This window comes from Armigeres subalbatus, chromosome 3 (assembly GCF_024139115.2).
Source record: "Armigeres subalbatus isolate Guangzhou_Male chromosome 3, GZ_Asu_2, whole genome shotgun sequence".
NCBI classification, from domain to species: Eukaryota; Metazoa; Arthropoda; class Insecta; order Diptera; family Culicidae; genus Armigeres; species Armigeres subalbatus.
The window spans coordinates 337566325-337587163 of NC_085141.1; the positions used below are offsets into that span (position 1 = coordinate 337566325).

A 20839-nucleotide genomic window follows, 5' to 3' on the forward strand; every position below is an offset into this window, starting at 1 on the left:
TATATCTTTGAAAAAAAAAATCATGTAGACCAATAAAAACATTTGAACAAATAGATTTGACAGAATAGGCCATTTCACATTAAGCCGAACATGTTTCTCACTGCTCACTTCGAGTACTTTGGTGATATGCAACAGTGTAACGTGTACGGTTGTCACTTCTGTGCCCAAGGTTAGCATTTTGCGGCTTGGGAACTTCGAGTACGACAGGCAGCGTGTTGCGAGGGCTGATTGGGTGTGTGTTTCGGAATTCCGCCTAGTTGCGCCTACGGTCGAATTTCGGAAGATTAATTCTCGGGCCCACAGACGAGGCAGCAACTCGTTGGATATTGAACTCTAGTCCTTACCTCTAAGGCTGTGGTTGCCGCTCCCCGTTGTGTGTGGCTTTCCGATAACGTAAACTCGTCGGTCACCAACCTAGAACTCACCGATTTCTCCTTATTACACCTCCAGAAATAAGTTATGCCTGATCTAAAGGAATGGCGAATTATGCACCACACCGGACTAAACTTCGACCTCTTCGCTTCAGCTTGCTGCGAAGCCCACGGGCCACGATATTACTCGGATCGTCATTTGAACGTACTCCAAATGCACCTTCACAAAGCCTACTAAGATGCACAGGGATAGCTTCCGTTATTGAAAAGACGGACAAGTACATTCTATGTATGCAATTTTATTTAGTGTTGGTGTGGTATTGCGTCACTTCCGGTGTCTTGGCAAGGGCTCTGGATGCAATAGCGGGACAATTGGTTAAGCGAACAATCGTCGAGCGATTCATAAAGTCGGGTTCTTCGAGGCGTCGAATTGATTGTGATGATCATGGACAACAGGAATAACCTCTCCGGTATATCCGTCCAGACCAAGTTTCTGAGGCGGTGAAAGTAACCCGGATGGCGACGCAGGCTTGAAGATTGTTCTTTCGGCGAGTCGTTGCTGAAACTATTCTCGCAACATATGCCAGTCTAGACCGATGTTTCGATGGTGGCTGATTTTTCTGCTGGAGCGTTTCTAGTTTACTTCAACACCCTTTTGTTAAACGACCGGGTCGATGAACGGAAATAGCGATCCTCGGTGCTCGACGCGGTACTGAGCAGGGTTTGCAGAATTCGCTCGAATTCGAAGAAACATTATTTTGTGTCGGTGTTTGAAGTAACCTTTTAGCATGGGCCTGGATAAAACGCTTCGTTCTCGCTAATTTTTGACTGGACGCCTTTTTTTGCACAGCTGTGTAAAATAAGCCATTTTACATATTGATCGACCACCATTTTACACAGAAGAAGTTGTATTTTAATTTGACGGTCAAATAATTTTTATTCGAAAAATTTTGATTTTCATGTCGCTGCTTTTTGTGACTGGAAAAAAAGCATTATTGGATTCAGAGGCGCATCCACGTTCCGAGTCGTGGGTAGGGTGAATAGAAAATGCCAATTTGGGAAACAGTTATGGAAAAAGAATTCCTAGCCTCTTCAAGATAAGCTTCCGAGCCTCTTGAATGGAGGCTTCCGAGCCTCTTGAAGGAAGGATTTCAAGGCTCTTAAAGGGAGGCTTCCAAGCCTGTTAAAGGGAGGCCTCCGAGCCTTTTTGAAGCCGGCTTTTGAGCCCTGAAAAGGGGACTTCAGAGCCTCTTAATAGGAGGCTTCTGATCCTCTTGAGAAAAGGCTTCCGAGCCTCCTGAAGGGGGGCTTCAGAGGCTCTTGAAAGCGGATTTCGAGCCTCTTTAAAGGCTTCTAAGTATCTTGAAAGTACGTTTCTAAGCTACTGAACCTCTTGAAAGTAGTCTCCAAGCCTCTTGAAAATGGCTCCGGAGCCTCTTGAAGGGGGCTTCCCAGTCTCTTGAAAGGAGGCTTCCGAGAAGCGTAGAACGATTCTTCTAATTCTCTTGTAACGAAGCAACTGAACTTTTCGAAAAAAAACATCCATGCCTCTCAAATGGAGACTTTCGTACCATCAGACTCTAGATTTTAATTCAGAAGCGAATAGATTGATTGCATTGAAGTTTTTTTTTAATTAGTTCATTCGACGTTTTGTCCTTTTGATCTTTTTATCGCCCTTTATACACTGTGCTCGTTTTGGAGGGCAGGATTCAATAGGCTTTGATTTACTAATCGTCATGCATATTATGTACAAGACTTGAAATAAAAAAAAATCACAATTATCAAACTTTATCAATAAGTTTGATTGGAATTGTAATACAGTCGACTCTCTACATCACGATGTTCTATTTCTCGATGTCTCTACCTATGTCGATGGTTTTATCCTGAGTTATCGGTCCCTTCAATCGACATACATTTTATGCTTTCTACATCTCGCTAACTTCTCTATCTCCATATCTTCTGGTCATATTTTGTTCAGGATTCTCACTCCCTATGTCAATATATTCGAATTTCTAGACTACTAGACCAGTTTTTGACAATAACAAAACCCAACAAAAACAAGAGATGACACTTTTTCAGAAAAATATATTAAGCTCTTTTAGTGGAATGTATTAAACCGTCTTCTTCTTCTTCATATTGGCATTACATCCCCACACTGGGACAGAGCCGCCTCGCAGCTTAATGTTCATTAAGCACTTCCACAGTTATTAACTGCGAGGTTTCTAAGCCAAGTTACCATTTTTGCATTCGTATATCATGAGGCTAACACAATGATACTTTTATGCCCAGGGAAGTCGAGACAATTTTCAATCCGAAAATTGCCTAGACCGGCAACGGGAATCGAACCCAGCCACCCTCAGCATTAAACCGTCTAAGACGAATTAAGTACTGTCCATTTAATTCCACCAGTGACCTGCCCCAGGTTGAGAACCGCTGATATAGATTACCGAGACTTTCAGCCCGAGGCTGGCTCGTCTCGAAGAATCTGTTTTCGGAGCTCAGAACCCTTTAAGAGCGGTCTTCGGTATGTTTCTGGTTCCTCAGATTTCAATAGACCTTTTGAGGTTTGAAGAAGACTTTTTCCGTGGGCTTTGAATAATCCATTCAATCGTGCTTAATCATAACGTCTAAAATATTTAATTAATCGCATTTGCAGATTTCAGCAACTTCTATTTCACCTCTGTAAAACATAGACATCTTTGAGCGCTTTAGGGATTTTAAAGTGCCTGAAGTCCTAAACAACAATCAATCAGTAGCCTATTTCTTTAGGATACCAAAAACATCTATGATTATTGTTTGGACTTAACTTTAAAATCATCTTCTGCTAACACACAAATTCTTGCCATCCAATGACTTCATATGTTCTTACCAGAATCATGGGTAGGACAATGCTTTGACTGTCCCACCCAGGAAAATTCATGCGTAGGACATGTCCTACCTGTCCCACCCACTCCCGGCGCCACTGATTGGATTTAAATTGGTCTTTTATAAGAGCATTATTATGAACAAAAGAAAGTTAAATTTAAGTTATCTTAGTGGTTATGTGATAAATACCGTCTAAGGCAATTGCGGATCAATCATACTCATCCATATTTGCTTTTCTCAGGCTACGACGATTTAAATTGATAGCATATAGGGTAACCGTACCCTTAATGGAGGTAGCACCAATAGTGGAGGTAGTGGGGTTTTAAGATTTATCATAATTATACACTTTACGATGGTTTCAGTTGATGCGTCGTGCTTTAAATATCCTGTCAAATACAATTTATCCAAAATTTTCCTTATTAAAATTGACTTCCTTGCACCTATAGTGGTGCAACTGTACCAATAGTGGCGAATCGCATAAGAAATCAATGGATAGCACCCCTATGGGAACCCAAATTATTTTTTATCGCCACTAAAGGAAGTTGGTGATGTTAAATGACATCAATCTAATTTTTGTTAGCAAATTTATTAGTTTATCTATTGGCTAAGATATTAAAGTTGTAAATTTCCCGTAATTATTAATATTAATTATTAATACCTCCACTATTGGTACCGTTACCCTATTGCGTTTAAGTGTAGCAACGTTCGGCTTTGTCCCGCACACTCAAAGGACAATACGTGACGGATCGCCGTCAGGTTCCCACTGGTAGGCACGATAATTTTTGCATATTTCATAAATATTCTATCTATTCCTAATGATAAATGCAACATTCCTCCAGGGATTCCGACGGGAATCCTCCGAAAATTCCGATGAGAATCCTTTAGTAATTCCGACGGGAATGTTCCAGAGATTTCGACAGGAATCCCTTCCAGGGATTCCGAAAAAAATCCTCCAGCAATTCAGAAGGGAATCCTACAGGAATGGTGAAGCAAATCGAGAGATTTCGAAGCAAATCATCGATGGAGTCCGAAGAAAGTCGTCGAATGATTCCGAAGCAATTCGTCAAGGGATTCCGAAGTAAATCGTCGAGGGACTGAAAGTTCTGAAAGGAATTCTTTTGAATCCTGTTGAAAATTCCTCTAGCATTCTGAAGAGAAATGAGAAATGAGAAATGAAATAAGAAATAAGCTCATTTGTCTTCCACTCATTTCATTATGATATGATGAATATGGGAGATAACTCTTTTGTCTTCAAACTAACCAGCTGTTCAAATCCTAGGAGGGGCTCATTTTCTATGGAGGGTTAAAATTATCATTAACGTTTGCTGAGATCCCGTGAAAAAAAAATTATGTTTGGTTGCAACTCCGTGATTGACCAGAATCAGTGAAATTGCACAAAGAATCATCTGAATGATTGACTGGGATCTTTCAAGTATCTCAGTGTACAAGTTTCAGTGACTCAAATGTTCAAATGATTAATAACGGCGCACGTCCTTGTAGTTAGTTAGGAAGAGGGAAGGAATATTAGTAGACCGTGCTATTTGAAGACCGTGTTTACCTTTGCGTCTTTACAAAAACCACCAGTCGGTAGGCTTCGTTGGCCCTGGATGCATTCTTAATAAGGAGGTCAAACGCAAAGGGGTGTAAGTGACAAAAAGTGAGTTTTGAGAAACATGGGTGCAAAGTTTTTCAATATTTTTTTCGTTTCATACTAGGGGAAACCGCCAAATGTTGAATGGCTAATTATATCGCCTATTTTTGAATTCCCATAAGAAATGCAGGTGCGTTTAACAAGAGGCAAAGAAATTAGCCGTTGAACATTTGGCAAATTAATTGTATGGAAGTTCAAAGAATTACTAATTTTCTGCGTATTTTCACATTTGTTTATAAACAACGTACAAACTATATACAAACTAAGTTCAAAGAATTACTAATTTTCTGCGTATTTTCACATTTGTTTATAAACAACGTACAAACTATATTAGCATATTGCCGCAACCAAACGTACAAACTATATTAGCAAATTGCCTAGAACCAAAGCATTTTTTGCTGTTGTCAACTCAATTTTGACCAAAATGTCACCTACACCCCTCTGCTTCTAACATCCTCAGGTGATACGATCGTCCCAGTTTTTTCACCCAATGGTTTTAATTAACAATGATTCAGCCACACAAAGCAGAACAAACTAACTACCTGGACACCGAGCAGGCACACGGTCAAGCGTTTTATTCGGACAGCTAGTTTCGGCCGAATAGCCGTTTCGCCGAAAACGTTCAATTCGCTGGATGACTTTTGGCTAAACGTGATATTTGACATTTTTCCAAACGACCCTCCTACAAAAATATCCATTGGATGCTTCTTAGTTCAGTTTAGATTAGCTTGACTGATTGTACACTTTGAAGTTGCTTGTCGTGATTGGCGAGAAACAATAAAATATATGCACAGCTCACCAATCGAATAGCCTTCTTGGTATTAGAAAACTATTTTCATTATACATGTTTTTGGAGTTTCGGATATTCAATACCAGTAATGATGTCGGCCACGTCCTTACAGTCAATTTAAGATTAGGAGAGGAATATTAGCTCGACACTCATGAGACCGAGGAATCCTCTGCATCTTCGAGAGCGCCACGGAAAACGGAAGGTTGGTTAGATGAAAAGATATTCTAAAGGAAGTCGCCTTGGTAAGCGAATAAATAATTATTTTATACGAACTTATGTCAAAGTAAATTACTGATCCGCACGAAGCTGGACCAATTATTTCGAGGATCGCGCAATTGTTCTGCGTTCAATAAAAAAAACAAGTACAAAGCACACTAACGTTTTAACTTTCTGATTTATTCAAAAATGCGTCCTGGAATTTCTAAGAAACCTCCGTAAATGGATCCAGAAATTGTTTCGGAACTTAGAAGAACCTTAGGACATTCCTTAAATAATTCTTCCACAAATTTCTTCAAGTATTCTTCTAAGAATTATTAGAGAGATTGTTGAGAAAATTTCTTCACTTTGGAGATAAGAAATTTCTCAAGATATTCTTTCAAAAATTCAAAGAATGAATTCTAAGAATTGCTTAGGCATTTCCCCTTACGATTTTTTTTTTCAGATCTTCATCCAGGACATTCCTTCAGAAAACCTTAGAAACACCTTAGGAAATATTCCGGAAATTTCATTGAGAATTTCTTTGAAAATTCCTTCAGGAATTCTTTTGAATATTCCTTCGGGAATCTATCGAAGATTCTTTTGGAATTTTCTTTATGAATTTTTTTCAAGATTTTTTTTTTTGAAGTGGTTTTTGCTTCAGAAATTTCACCGGAACTTGATTTAGGAATTTCATCCGAATTTTAAGGAACTTTTCTGAATTCATTTAAGGTGAAGGTGGGTTGAGTACCAAAACAAAGCTTTGAAAGTATTGGTACAATAAAAACTGTCATATACTGTAGTAGTATTGGTATCGTATTTATAAAAACATAAAATATAAGTAGAATTGGTTCTAAAAACGACCCAGCTCCAACACGCTCACTCGATTCCGTCCCATGCTCCGAGTGTCCTCCAAAAATCGAATTGAACAAAAACTGGTTGAGCACAAGCCGGTTCAAGTTTGTATGAAAACTAGTATGGGAAACAAAACCTTTCATTACACTGGCTACAGCGCCTCCTCGAACGCTGGCGAAAAGAGAACCCACATAGCTGAAAGCAACATTCTAAAGACTTCACTGAACGAAAATCGCACCGCAGGAAAGATCCATTGATTACGTAACGCAAAAAAAAATATCATTTTATACCCCGCTCACCCCCATGTCACACTTTTTGTATGAAGTATCTGCTCCTGGTGCAATAGATATCACAGACAAATTTTGGCTATTTTGTTGAAGCACACATTTCTGTTGCCACACTGATGCCTTCTGAGAAGCCTAATTATCATGCTAAAGACACGCAACCTCGATTGAAATCGACTTCTAACCATTGGAACGACCATTCAATATGCATTGTCTACAGAGTTAAAGCTCTTGAATATTTTATCCATTCATATGGTCTCCCCCCTCGCCAGCGTCCAATGACGGAGCGCCACAATCAGAATAATGTAAAATTCAACCTCGCCATATCAACTGTCATACAAACCTGTAACGACCTGTGCACGGTAAGCCTCTGTTCAAACCAGCCCGAACCATCGAATGACACCCAAATTATAAATCATAATCGACTGAGCGTGGCGGAGCAAAATTATTTTTTGAACCACCCTAGTTATTAGTTTGCTGCTGCCGGTGCCGTTGTTTACATTCGCTCCGCGATCAGTTTTTAATGTTTTTTTTCGGGCAAAAATAGCAGTTTATATTAAGTTTTCGGTTTAAACAAGTGACTGATTTCGAAAAGTGATGTTTAATTTGCATTCCATCAACATTTCGGGCTGCTCATGTGCGGAGAAGTGAGTTAAAACTTGATTTCTTCAGTGCCCTTTGAGAAGAAGTGAAGTGCAGTGATGAACCCACCAAATCGCGAACGGCTAATAAATCGGCACGAAATTGCCGATTTATTATATTATTCGAGCTGAAATACATAAAACTCTTTGAATAAACATGTTCATTATCACGGGAAATGAATAAATATGCTGTGAACAGGTTAGTAATTTGAATATTTAACTTTTGTTCGATGCTGTTCGATGCATTTGAATGTTGGTGGGAGAGGAGTGCGGGAGGTGTGGAGTTGACCCGTGGGAGGTTCGGTGCCATATTGACGGCCATCGTGGTACTCCTCCATCTATGTCCTTAAAAAATCCTTCGGATATTCCTCCAGAAATTCTTCAAGTCCTTCGGAAAATCCTTAAAAAAATAGTTCCGAAATTCTATCAAGAATTCTTTCGGGAGTCTCTTCATATTTTTAAGGATCCTTCCGAAAATTATTTTAAGAATTCCTTTGTGAATGATATTCGGAAAGTCTTTTGTGAATTCCTTTAGAAGTTCCTTCGAAAATTCCTCTGGGAAATCCTTCGGAATTTCCGTTAGAAACTCCAGCAAAATTTCCTTTATTATTAAATGAATTTAATAATTCCTGCATGAATTTATGGAAAAACTGTTTAATAAAGGTCTTACTAAAGAAATTACCTAAAAAATTCTTAAGGGAAATTCCGAAGGATTACCATAAACTTATTACTATTTTTTTATAAATAGAGGAACATTAGAAGGAATTTCTGGAAAAAAATTAAAAGGCTTTTCTGTAGGGTCCCTGGAGAAATACCCAAATGGATTTCAGGAGGAATTTTTTTAAGGAAAACATAAAGAAATTTCCGAAAAGAAATTCAAAACGATTTAGTGATTGATGTCCCAAACGAATTTTCGAATAAATTTTAAAAGAAATTTACGAAAGAAGTTTTAATTAAGTTTCCAAAAAAATCTATTGAAGTTTTCTAAGAATTTCTTGGATTTCAACAGGAAATTATTCGGGACTTACTTCAGGAACTTCTGCAAGAATTCCTTCGTGAACCCCTGCAGGAATTACTTCGGGATATCTTCCGAATTGCTTTCGAATTTTTCCTGGCATTCCTTAAAAAATTCGCCAAGATGTTTTTTAGAAATTTCCGAAAAAAAATATCAAAATTGGTGAAAAATCAGTTTTTTTTCTTGACAACTCATGTTTACTAAAATTTAAAGGAAAATAGGTCACTTAGCTCCTTAATGGCTTTCTCAGTCGAAGGATTAAAAAACGGTAACATTTTGAAATTACTCAACGTTTCAGTCAAATACATCAGGTCGAAACGTCCATTTATTTAAAACTAGAAGATTCGACGAACTTCGTTTCGCCTAAAATTAATTTATTCTCTGTTTAGTTCTCGAGTTGTGCAGAAATTTTTGCTTCATGAAGGAACCTTCCGAAAATTCGTTTGTGAGTGATATTCGGAAATTCTTTTGTGAACTCCTTTAGAAGTTCCTTCGAAAATTCCTCTGGGAAATCCTGCGGAATTTCCGTTAGAAGCCCCAGCAAAAAATCCTTTATGAGCTTAAATGAAGTTCCAATAATTGACAATAATTCCTGCATGAATTTATGGAAAAACTTCTTAAAAAATATTTATTGTTAATTGTCGACTGGAATTAAAGTTGCTTATGGATGTGGCTTTCTCAGTTTGAGGATAATCAAAACGGCTAGATTTTGAAATTACCCTAAGGGTCATTTTAAAATCTAGCCGTTTTGATTATCCTCAAACTGAGAAAGCCACATCCATAAGCTTCTTAATAAAGGTCTTACTGAAAAAAATCCCTAAACAATTCTTGAGGGAAATTCCGAAGGATTACCATATACTTATTACTAGATTTTTTTTATAAATAGAGGAACATTAGAAGGAATTTCTGGAAAAAATAAAACAAGCTTTTCTGGAGGGTTTTTTGAAGAATCCCTGGAGAAATGCCGGCGAACTTCGTTTCGCCTAAAATTAATTTATTCTCTGATTAGTTCTCGAGTTATGCAGAAATTTTGTATGGGAGCCCTTCCAAAACATCCACATGCCAGATTTAGTTCAATTTACTTGATTTATTCTCGAGTTATGATAAAATTGGTGTTTCATTTGTATTGGGGAGGGGTCTCGAACCATCTTAGGAACCTTCGTCGACCCTAAAAAGCTCTGCATACAAATTGAACCGATCGGCGTTCAGTAGTTTCCGAGTAAGAGTCAGACAGACAGAAATTCATTTTTATGTATATACCTAGAAGATATAGATTTTAGCCGGTCTTATTACCCTACAAAGCTACTTGAAAGTACGAAATGTGAACTAGGCGGTATTCAATTATCTTTGTCGTTTACCATTATAGAAAAAGTGGAACTTTTTGTGAAATACTTTTCGCCAAAAGATTTCACAACTGCAATGCTGTAGATTAAATGAAAACGTTCACCTTTAGACGTAAGATGCAATCGGCTAAAATCGTTCATTTTCTGTTGCTTCATACTACCTCACTTGTAATAACGCGCTCAATAACACATCTATATATTTTTCTTACTTGCAGATACCACTTACGAATTGCTCCATCAGCTGGCCAGCGCACCAAACGATAATAATCAACGAGAATAACTGTCATTTTGTGGTCACTGGGTACCGCCCGGCTGATTACCCATCGGTAACGCACCATAACAGAATTGGCAAAACTGCTACGGCATGCGCCTAGCCTAAACTAAACCATTCAATCAGCAGACTCAGTGGTAGTCAAGTCTTGTTCCAACCGAAGAGTTATTGGCCGCCACCGTCGCCGATTGAAAAACGATCCTAGCTACCCTAAGCCCTTTCCTAGCGGATATATGGCGCTTGAGCTTTGGTTTCGCATTATCTTACCACAGAGCCCGAGTGGGTGGCTCATGCTCGGTAGTTGGAACCTCCATGAGCCCTCAATTCGAATGCAGGGGAACGTAGGTAAAGGTGGACAATCGACAAATTAAAAATAATTAAAGAACAGTAAATGTTCTGTTGTTAACAAATATGTGAAATTTGAAAGCACATATTGGATTTCATCTTAGAGACTGATATTTGACCTATCTTCATCCTTCAGTAACGAACGTTACAGAAAGCCCTAATATTTTATGATATAATAACTAATGAAGATGTTCGTCTTTACCTGCTTTCCCCTACATCACTTTGAAGATATTAGTTAAGCTCATGTTTCCCGCAGAAGATTGTGCATCGCTGGACTACCAGTAAGTGTGCGGTGGCGCGTACAAGACTAGATGGAGTAAAATCCCTCTCTATCACCGAACCGTGCAGTTGAACCGAGTGAGTTTTGTAGTACCAATAAAATAATGCCATAGTGCACACTTAGTGCAGAAGAAAAAAAAGCATTTAAGAACACTTAAAACGACGCGCACGCTTAAGTCTTCCTTACGGCCCGCGTTTTTTCCTGCCGAGAGAATGGGGGCAGAAAAGTGAAGTGGTCTGGCATTACTTAACCGTAAATTACCATTTGGAATTCGGAATTGTAATTCGAGTGAATGCATAAGCAATGAAGTGAGTTGTAAAAAGCTGTGGGCTGTGTATGTTCCGCATGCCTAGTTGAACAAGAAGCAAAACAGAGCAAAAAATTTAAGCCAGACTGGCCGGAGTGAATGTAAATAAAGAAACCATCGTCATTAATAAACCCGTCGGAAGTGAACTGGGGGCTTCTTCGGATCTCTGGTGAGCCCAATTAGGTAAAAACCTACAGACCTCCTTTGGATAATCCATAAGTGACAACCGGCACCCTAGCCGATAGAAGAGGCTATCAATACGCTGGATACGTGGCCGCATTCGGGAAGGGAGACAAGATGGTGCTCTGCGACAGTGATTTAGGTGAGTTATTGACAACGGTGTCTAAATGCTTTCGACAACAACTGTCGTTTATGAACAAACAACCATGTGGAATGGATGATGGAGGGAGATATAAAAAAAACTAACAAGAATTATAGATTTCCGTTCGATAAAGGTTAAAAAGCAAAAGATGAATGCTTTCCTTCCGTTGTCAGTAGCGATTTAACACGCAGTACCTATGTGTCTTGACTCAAGACTCTTGAGTAGGGTCGAACGGTTCCAATTCGTCATCCTAGACAATGTCTTTAGTGCAGGGTGTTGAAACTCAAGCGCTATAAATTGTCATTTTTTGTTCATCATCATTATATCAGATGGATTTATGAAAAAAACACCAACGATATTTTTTTGCCATTCGCATTTTGTTTAATCTAAAACGAATAAATCAACTTTAATTTGTGTTTTAAACAGGATGTTCGTATTTAGTTAGTAAGTTAGTATCAAGATTCTGTAAAAAACTAAACAAACTAGTTTGCGGTGAGAATTGGCACAATGAGGAACAGTTGGATTTTTTTTAAAACAATCCAGTACTAGTACTATAATACTAAAACTTTGTATACGAGAAAGGCAAACATGATTATTTAAAAAGCAAAATTTGTTCAAGAATCGAATCAAAGTAATTTAGCATAAATTACAGAAATCAGTGCATATACTTATTAGTCCGTTAACGCGCAGCAATCTATTTATAGATTAGTTCCATTTTCGTTTATTACTGGGAAATTTTAACACTGTTTTCTTCACTAAGTTCAAACTTCATTTACATTGAAAAGCGGAATGTATCTGACTGACTCTGAAATGTATTCTGACTATTTAGATATATTATGCTTTTGAACAAAAGATATTTTAGTTACTAGATAAAGATTGTCGCTTCGGTTCCCTTTGTTCTGCTGTCCGAAACATGTGTGGTACATACCTGTCAAATCGTATGGATTTTCCTTCTTTGACATTTAGCTCCCCTATCCTCGCCAGCAAAAGATGTTCCGGACAGCGACGACAGCGACAATATTTATCTAGTAACTAAAATATCTTTTTTTTGAACAGGCTAAGGTTTTTCTCCACTAGGTGACGATGGTGACTTCAGTGATAAGTGAAAAGTTCATAGAGCCCATGCTTCTGATGTACGAGACAAATATGTTGAAATCAGATGTTCTAGGTTCTCCAAATTGGTCTACCAAGTCAACTACACCTGGTACAAAAACGATACCAACCTATGTCTGAAACTTGATTATGCATATGTACAACATGTGATAGATTCAGTTCGGAAAAGGTATTGGAGGGTAACCGCCCCTTCGGTGGGCTTTGATACCACGACCCCAGTACGCTAGACAGGTGCTTTCCCTACTAAGCTACGAAGGACCTTCGTCGTCCTCCGCAGCTTAGCGGGTACTGATGAAACCAAATTCCCAGCACCAGGTACCAGCCGAACTCTCGCAATACACACCCTACTTCATTGACCGCCGTTGCTGATGAAGCAAGTGTGTAGGACCCGGACAATACTAAATACTCATCCTACTTGGTTGGCATGTGTACAAAAATATATTTGAGAGAGTTAGTTCTGAAAATGTATCAGCCGTATCAGTTTCGCCGGAAAACCATGTACAAGCATAATTTGCCATAATTCATTCCGTTTCACTGAATCGTACGCCGCCTTGAAATCAATAAACAGATGATGTGTTTGCAAGTTGTACTCCCGGAATTTATCAAGTATTAGTCTCAGGATTAACATCAGATCCGTTGTTGATCGGCCTCACGAAAACCTGCTTGGTATTCGCCGACGAAGGACTTTTCAAGCGGTCTCAATCTGTTGAACAGAATACGGGACATAATTTTGTACGCCGAATTAAGGAGGGTTATTCCTCGGTAATTGGCGGACTCCAGTCTGTGCCCTTTCTTAAAGAGAGGGAAAATGAGGCCGTCCAACCAGCTAGTGAGCATGATAACAATAAAAAAAAATGACACAGATTTGGTCGAAATAGTTCCTTATACACATCGATGCCATGATGCGCGTAACGTGACATATTCCGAACTCGACCAGCTTTCATTTCTGCAAACATTCCACCTCAAAAGTAAGATCATTCAAAACCGCGTATTTGCAGATGAACCCGAAGAACCTAGGATAAGGTACCCCGGGGCAAGTGGGACCTTAAAAAACGCTAGTTCAGCAAAATTGTTAACGCATACTTAGAAAACAGGTTATTTCAGAACATTAACCACTGATACACCATTACATGCTTCCATTGTTGAAGTGTTGGAGGCCATTTATTCAATTACAAAAATATTGGTAGTGCAAGAAATAAATTTACCTTCAGGACCGACTTACCCCTTCAAACGGGGCAAGTGGGACCTATTCTGTTTTCTACTGTCGAACGAAACTAATTTGAGGAATGTAGATATACTGTTCATATTATTTCTGAGTATTAGTATTTTCAGATCATGGTTGCATGTCGGACTTTATTTTTGCAACAAGTAAGGGATTATAATCTTAGCAGATATGAAAACAAGACAACAGCCGATTTACTGTTTATTTGGCTGTTGTCTTGTTCTTCATTAGCTTAGTTTTGTACCAAATTTTTTAGGTGGCAAGGATGAGCAAATCTTCATTCACTTTTCGTATGAATAAATATTTCTCTTTTTAAAATTCAAATTATTACATAAATCAATACTTCAGATGAAACGTTTTTATGTAGGCGATGAACAGTATTTTTAATTTGAAACAGAACAAAATAGACAATTTATGTGTTAAACACTTCATTTATCTGAAAATCTGATGCGAAGTTTGAAAATTACAAAACGCAAGACAAATTCTGTTGACCTATTGTAGAACAAATAGATTAATTGCACTGTGAACAGAAGAATATCGCATAGTTATAGCCATTGCTCTTCTTCATGAGGGAGATTATTTTCATAATGTAAAATACACATTTGGTCAATAACTGTTGTTCAATTTAGTTTAGTTGGAAATCCATTGAATTAAAATAAAAGTAATAGATTTTCCCGGTAGTTTAAAGTCATGATCAAGCAATAGCATTAGTATGGTGCCTCAAATGGTTTTGATTCCAAATATGTTTTTGTCGGGTTAATTCGTTTATAGTTCTGCTTCATCTTCCTAGAACATTGTTGCTATTAAAAACGTTCATCGATTCATCTGCAGTCATAGTACCCACTTACCCCGTATTTTCACTTGCCCCGGGGTACCTTAACTCCCTGGTTGAACCAGCCTGCGAATAAATAATCTTAAAAAAATGTCCGATTTATTTCAATAAGAATTCAAGGATCGGGTTGCAGTTCTGCTGCTTAGATATTTGTTGTTACTAACGTAGTCAGTGCGACACTCAACATCGCTTTGCTCTACATGATATGATCAAGAAATACTAGAAACTGTTGCAACTGACATCATTTACTTGGATTTTTGGAAAAATTACAACTGTTTCCTAAAGCGTCATCAACAGTTATATAAATACAATGATGATTTGTGACATACATGATAATGTGACATACATGACAAAAGCATTTTAATTGTTGGAAACGCTTTTACCAGAATGACCAGTGAAGATTTGAGAAAAAAATTCTCCAGCATTCATCTCTTGTAGCATATTTAAAGTCTATTTTCTCTCCTTTTTTGATTCAAGAGGCCCGGAAGCCTCCTTCCAAGAGGCCTGGAAGCCGCTTTCCAAGAGGCCTGGAAGCCTCCTTCCAAGAGGCCTGGAAGCCTCCTTCCAAGAGGCCTGGAAGCCTCCTTCCAAGAGGCCTGGAAGCCTCCTTCCAAGAGGCCTGGAAGCCTCCTTCCAAGAGGCCTGGAAGCCTCCTTCCAAGAGGCCTGGAAGCCTCCTTCCAAGAGGCCTGGAAGCCTCCTTCCAAGAGGCCTGGAAGCCTCCTTCCAAGAGGCCTGGAAGCCTCCTTCCAAGAGGCCTGGAAGCCTCCTTCCAAGAGGCCTGAAGCCTCCTTCCAAGAGGCCTGGAAGCCTCCTTCCAAGAGGCCTGGAAGCCTCCTTCCAAGAGGCCTGGAAGCCTCCTTCCAAGAGGCCTGGAAGCCTCCTTCCAAGAGGCCTGGAAGCCTCCTTCCAAGAGGCCTGGAAGCTTCCTTCCAAGAGGCCTGGAAGCCTTTTTCCAAGAGGCCTGGAAGCCTCCTTCCAAGAGGCCTGGAAGCCTCCTTCCAAGAGGCCTGGAAGCCTCCTTCCAAGAGGCCTGGAAGCCTCCTTCCAAGAGGCCTGGAAGCCTCCTTCCAAGAGGCCTGGAAGCCTCCTTCCAAGAGGCCTGGAAGCCTCCTTCCAAGAGGCCTGGAAGCCTCCTTCCAAGAGGCCTGGAAGCCTCCTTCCAAGAGGCCTGGAAGCCTCCTTCCAAGAGGCCTGGAAGCCTCCTTCCAAGAGGCCTGGAAGCCTCCTTCCAAGAGGCCTGGAAGCCTCCTTCCAAGAGGCCTGGAAGCCTCCTTCCAAGAGGCCTGGAAGCCTCCTTCCAAGAGGCCTGGAAGCCTCCTTCCAAGAGGCCTGGAAGCCTCCTTCCAAGAGGCCTGGAAGCCTCCTTCCAAGAGGCCTGGAAGCCTCCTTCCAAGAGGCCTGGAAGCCTCCTTCCAAGAGGCCTGGAAGCCTCCTTCCAAGAGGCCTGGAAGCCTCCTTCCAAGAGGCCTGGAAGCCTCCTTCCAAGAGGCCTGGAAGCCTCCTTCCAAGAGGCCTGGAAGCCTCCTTCCAAGAGGCCTGGAAGCCTCCTTCCAAGAGGCCTGGAAGCCTCCTTCCAAGAGGCCTGGAAGCCTCCTTCCAAGAGGCCTGGAAGCCTCCTTCCAAGAGGCCTGGAAGCCTCCTTCCAAGAGGCCCGGAAGCCTCCTTCCAAGAGGCCCGGAAGCCTCCTTCCAAGAGGCCTGGAAGCCTCCTTCCAAGAGGCCTGGAAGCCTCCTTCCAAGAGGCCTGGAAGCCTCCTTCCAAGAGGCCCGGAAGCCTCCTTCCAAGAAGCCCGGAAGCCTCGTTCTAAGAGGCCCGGAAGCCTCGTTCCAAGAGGCCCGGAAGCCTCCTTCCAAGAGGCCCGGAAGCCTCCTTCCAAGAGGCACGAAAGCCTCCTTCCAAGAGGCCCAGAAGCCTCCTTCCAAGAGGCCCAGAAGCCTCCTTCCAAGATGCCTGGAAGCCTCCTTCCAAGAGGCCCGGAAGCCTTCTTTCAAGAGGCCTGGAAGCCTACTTTCAAGAGGCCCGGAAGCCTCCTTTCAAGAGGCCCGGAAGCCTCCTTTCAAGAGGCCCGGAAGCCTCCTTGCAAGAGGCCAGAAGCCTCCTTCAAGAGGCCAGGAAGCCTCCTTTCAAGAGGCCCGGAAGCCTCCTTTCAAGAGGCCAGGAAGCCTCCTTTCAAGAGGCCGGAAGCCTCCTTTCAAGAGGCCCGGAAGCCTCCTTTCAAGAGGCCCGAAGCCTCCTTTCCAGAGGCCAGGAAGCCTCCTTTCAAGAGGCCAGGAAGCCTCCTTTCAAGAGGCCCGGAAGCCTCCTTTCAAGAGGCCCGAAGCCTCCTTTCAAGAGGCCCAAGCCTCCTTTCAAGAGGCCTGAAGCCTCCTTTCAAGAGGCCCGAAGCCTCCTTTCAAGAGGCCCGGAAGCCTCCTTTCAAGAGGCCAGAAGCCTCCTTTCAAGAGGCCCAGGCCTCCTTTCAAGAGGCCAGGCCTCCTTTCAAGAGGCCAGGAAGCCTCCTTTCAAGAGGCCAGGAAGCCTCCTTTCAAGAGGCCCGAAGCCTCCTTTCAAGAGGCCCGGAAGCCTCCTTTCAAGAGGCCCGGAAGCCTCCTTTCAAGAGGCCCGGAAGCCTCCTTTCAAGAGGCCCAGGAAGCCTCCTTTCAAGAGGCCCGGAAGCCTCCTTTCAAGAGGCCCAGGAAGCCTCCTTTCAAGAGGCCCGGAAGCCTCCTTTCAAGAGGCCCGGAAGCCTCCTTTCAAGAGGCCAGGCCTCCTTTCAAGAGGCCCGGAAGCCTCCTTTCAAGAGGCCTGGAAGCCTCCTTTCAAGAGGCCCGGAAGCCTCCTTTCAAGAGGGCCAGAAGCCTCCTTTCAAGAGGCCCGGAAGCCTCCTTTCAAGAGGCCCGGAAGCCTCCTTTCAAGAGGCCCGGAAGCCTCCTTTCAAGAGGCCCGGAAGCCTCCTTTCAAGAGGCCCGGAAGCCTCCTTTCAAGAGGCCCGGAAGCCTCCTTCCAAGAGGCCCGGAAGCCTCCTTTCAAGAGGCTTGGAAGCCTCCTTTCAAGAGGCCCGCCCTAGCAGCACACTTGTTCAACTTAGGTTACTGCAACTCGTATGTGACCAGATTTAGTCACAAACAAGTTGCTGCAACCGATTGTGCCTGACTTGTGCTGCTTAGGCGGAAGCCTCCTTTCAAGAGGCCCGGAAGCCTCCTTTCAAGAGGCCCGGAAGCCTCCTTTCAAGAGGCCCGGAAGCCTCCTTTCAAGAGGCCCGGAAGCCTCCTTTCAAGAGGCCCGGAAGCCTCCTTTCAAGAGGCCCGGAAGCATCCTTTCAAGAGGCCCGAAGCCTCCTTTCAAGAGGCCAGGAAGCCTCCTTTCAAGAGGCCAGGCCTCCTTTCAAGAGGCCCGGAAGCCTCCTTTCAAGAGGCCCGGAAGCCTCCTTTCAAGAGGCCCGGAAGCCTCCTTTCAAGAGGCTTGGAAGCCTCCTTTCAAGAGGCTTGGAAGCCTCCTTTCAAGAGGCCCGGAAGCCTCCTTTCAAGAGCCTCCTTTCAAGAGGCCCGGAAGCCTCCTTTTAAGAGGCCTTGAAGTCTCATTTCAAAATGCCCGGAAGCCTCCTTTCAAGTGGCCCGAGAAACTCCTTTCAAGAGGGCCGGGAAACTCCTTTAAAAAGGCCCGGAAGCCTCCTTTCAAGAGGCCCGGAAGCCTGCTTTCAAGAGGTCCGGAAGCCTCCTTTCAAGAGGCCCGGAAGCCTCCTTTCAAGAGGCCCGGAAGCCTCCTTTCAAGAGGCCCGGAAGCCTCCTTTCAAGAGGCCAGAAGCCTCCTTTCAAGAGGCCCGGAAGCCTCCTTTCAAGAGGCCCGGAAGCCTCCTTTCAAGAGGCCCGGAAGCCTCCTTTCAAGAGGCCCGGAAGCCTCCTTTCAAGAGGCCCGGAAGCCTCCTTTCAAGAGGCCCGGAAGCCTCCTTTCAAGAGGCCCGGAAGCCTCCTTTCAAGAGGCCCGGAAGCGTCCTTTCAAGAGGCCCGGAAGCCTCCTTCCAAGAGGCCCGGAAGCCTCCTTTCAAGAGGCTCGGAAGCCTCCTTTCAAGAGGCCCGGAAGCCTCCTTTCAAGAGGCCCGGAAGCCTCCTTTCAAGAGGCCAGCAAGCCGCCTTTCAGGAGGCCCGAAAGCCTCCTTTCAAGAGGCCCGGAAGCCTCCTTTCAAGAGGCCCGGAAGCCTCCTTTCAAGAGGCCAGGAAGCCTCCTTTCAAGAGGCCTGGAAGCCTCCTTCCAAGAGGCCGGAAGCCTCCTTTCAAGAAGCTCGGAAGCCTCCTTTCAAGAGGCCCGCCCTAGCAGCACACTTGTTCAACTTAGGTTACTGCAACTCGTATGTGACCAGATTTAGTCACAAACAAGTTGCTGCAACCAATTTTGCCTGACTTGTGCTGCTCGGGCGGAAGCCTCCTTTCAAGAGGCCCGGAAGCCTCCTTTCAAGAGGCCCGGAAGCCTCCTTTCAAGAGGCCCGGAAGCCTCCTTTCAAGAGGCCCGGAAGCCTCCTTTCAAGAGGCCCGGAAGCCTCCTTTCAAGAGGCCCGGAAGCCTCCTTTCAAGAGGCCCAGAAGCCTCCTTTCAAGAGGCCCAGGAGCCTCCTTTCAAGAGGCCCGGAAGCCTCCTTTCAAGAGGCCCGGAAGCCTCCTTTCAAGAGGCCCGGAAGCCTCCTTTCAAGAGGCCCGGAAGCCTCCTTTCAAGAGGCCCGGAAGCCTCCTTTCAAGAGGCCCGGAAGCCTCCTTTCAAGAGGCCCGGAAGCCTCCTTCCAAGAGGCCCGGAAGCCTCCTTTCAAGAGGCCCGGAAGCCTCCTTTCAAGAGGCCCGCCCTAGCAGCACACATGTTCCTTATTGGTTTCTGCAACTGATATGTGACGAGATTTAGTCACAATCAAGTTGCTGTAACCATTTTTGTCTGACTTGTGCTGCTCGGGCGGAAGCCTCCTTTCAAGAGGCCCGGAAGCCTCCTTTCAAGAGGCCCGGAAGCCTCCTTTCAAGAGGCCCGGAAGCCTCCTTTCAAGAGGCCCGGAAGCCTCCTTTCAAGAGGCCCGGAAGCCTCCTTTCAAGAGGCCCGGAAGCCTCCTTTCAAGAGGCCCGGAAGCATCCTTTCAAGAGGCCCGGAAGCCTCCTTTCAAGAGGCCCGGAAGCCTCCTTTCAAGAGGCCCGGAAGCCCCTTTCAAGAGGCCCGGAAGGCTCCTTTCAAGAGGCCCGGAAGCCTCCTTTCAAGAGGCCCGGAAGCCTCCTTTCAAGAGGCCCGGAAGCCTCCTTTCAAGAGGCCCGGAAGCCTCCTTTCAAGAGGCCCGGAAGCCTCCTTTCAAGAGGCCCGGAAGCCTCCTTTCAAGAGGCCCGGAAGCCTCCTTTCAAGAGGCCCAGAAGGCCCCTTTCAAGAGGCCCGGAAGGCTCCTTTCAAGAGGCCCGGAAGGCTCCTTTCAAGAGGCCCGGAAGGCTCCTTTCAAGAGGCCCGGAAGACTCCTTTCAAGAGGCCCGGAAGGCTCCTTTCAAGAGGCCTGGAAGGCTCTATTCAAGAGGCCCGGAAGGCTCCTTTCAAGAGGCCCGGAAGGCTCCTTTCAAGAGGCCCGGAACCCTCCTTTCAAGAGGTCCGGGAACCTCCTTTCAAGAGGCCCGGAAGCCTCCTTTTAAGAGGCCTTGAAGTCTCATTTCAAGAGGCCCGGAAGCCTTCTTTCAAGAGGCTTGGAAGCCTCCTTTCAAGAGGCTTGGAAGCCTCCTTTCAAGAGGCCCGGAAGCCTCCTTTCAAGAGGCCCGGAAGCCTCCTTTCAAGAGGCCCGGAAGCCTCCTTTCAAGAGGCCCGGAAGCCTCCTTTCAAGAGGCCCGGAAGCCTCCTTTCAAGAGGCCCGGAAGCCTCCTTTCAAGAGGCCCGGAAGCCTCCTTTCAAGAGGCCCGGAAGCCTCCTTTCAAGAGGCCCGGAAGCCTCCTTTCAAGAGGCCCGGAAGCCTCCTTTCAAGAGGCCCGGAAGCCTCCTTTCAAGAGGCCAGGAAGCCTCCTTTCAAGAGGCCCGGAAGCCTCCTTTCAAGAGGCCCGGAAGCCTCCTTTCAAGAGGCCCGGAAGCCTCCTTTCAAGAGGCCCGGAAGCCTCCTTTCAAGAGGCCCGGAAGCCTCCTTTCAAGAGGCCCGGAAGCCTCCTTTCAAGAGGCCAGG

General features: G+C 43.9%; 1 protein-coding gene across 7 annotated transcripts in view; it reads left to right on the top strand.

Annotated features, from left to right (window-relative positions):
• LOC134225797 (uncharacterized) overlaps positions 1-20839 on the top strand; it is a 220776-nt gene that overhangs the window by 16371 nt on the left and 183566 nt on the right. For 2 of the 7 annotated variants that reach the window (XM_062706154.1, XM_062706152.1), the window contains 2 exons: positions 10226-10336; positions 10883-11535. In XM_062706154.1, the coding sequence (XP_062562138.1) occupies positions 11511-11535 (25 nt within the window). In that variant the 5' untranslated portion in view covers positions 10226-10336; positions 10883-11510. Of the gene's footprint in view, positions 1-10225; positions 10627-10882; positions 11536-20839 lie in introns of all 7 variants that reach the window. The other 5 variants (XM_062706148.1, XM_062706150.1, XM_062706149.1 and 2 more) reach the window with 5 other exon arrangements.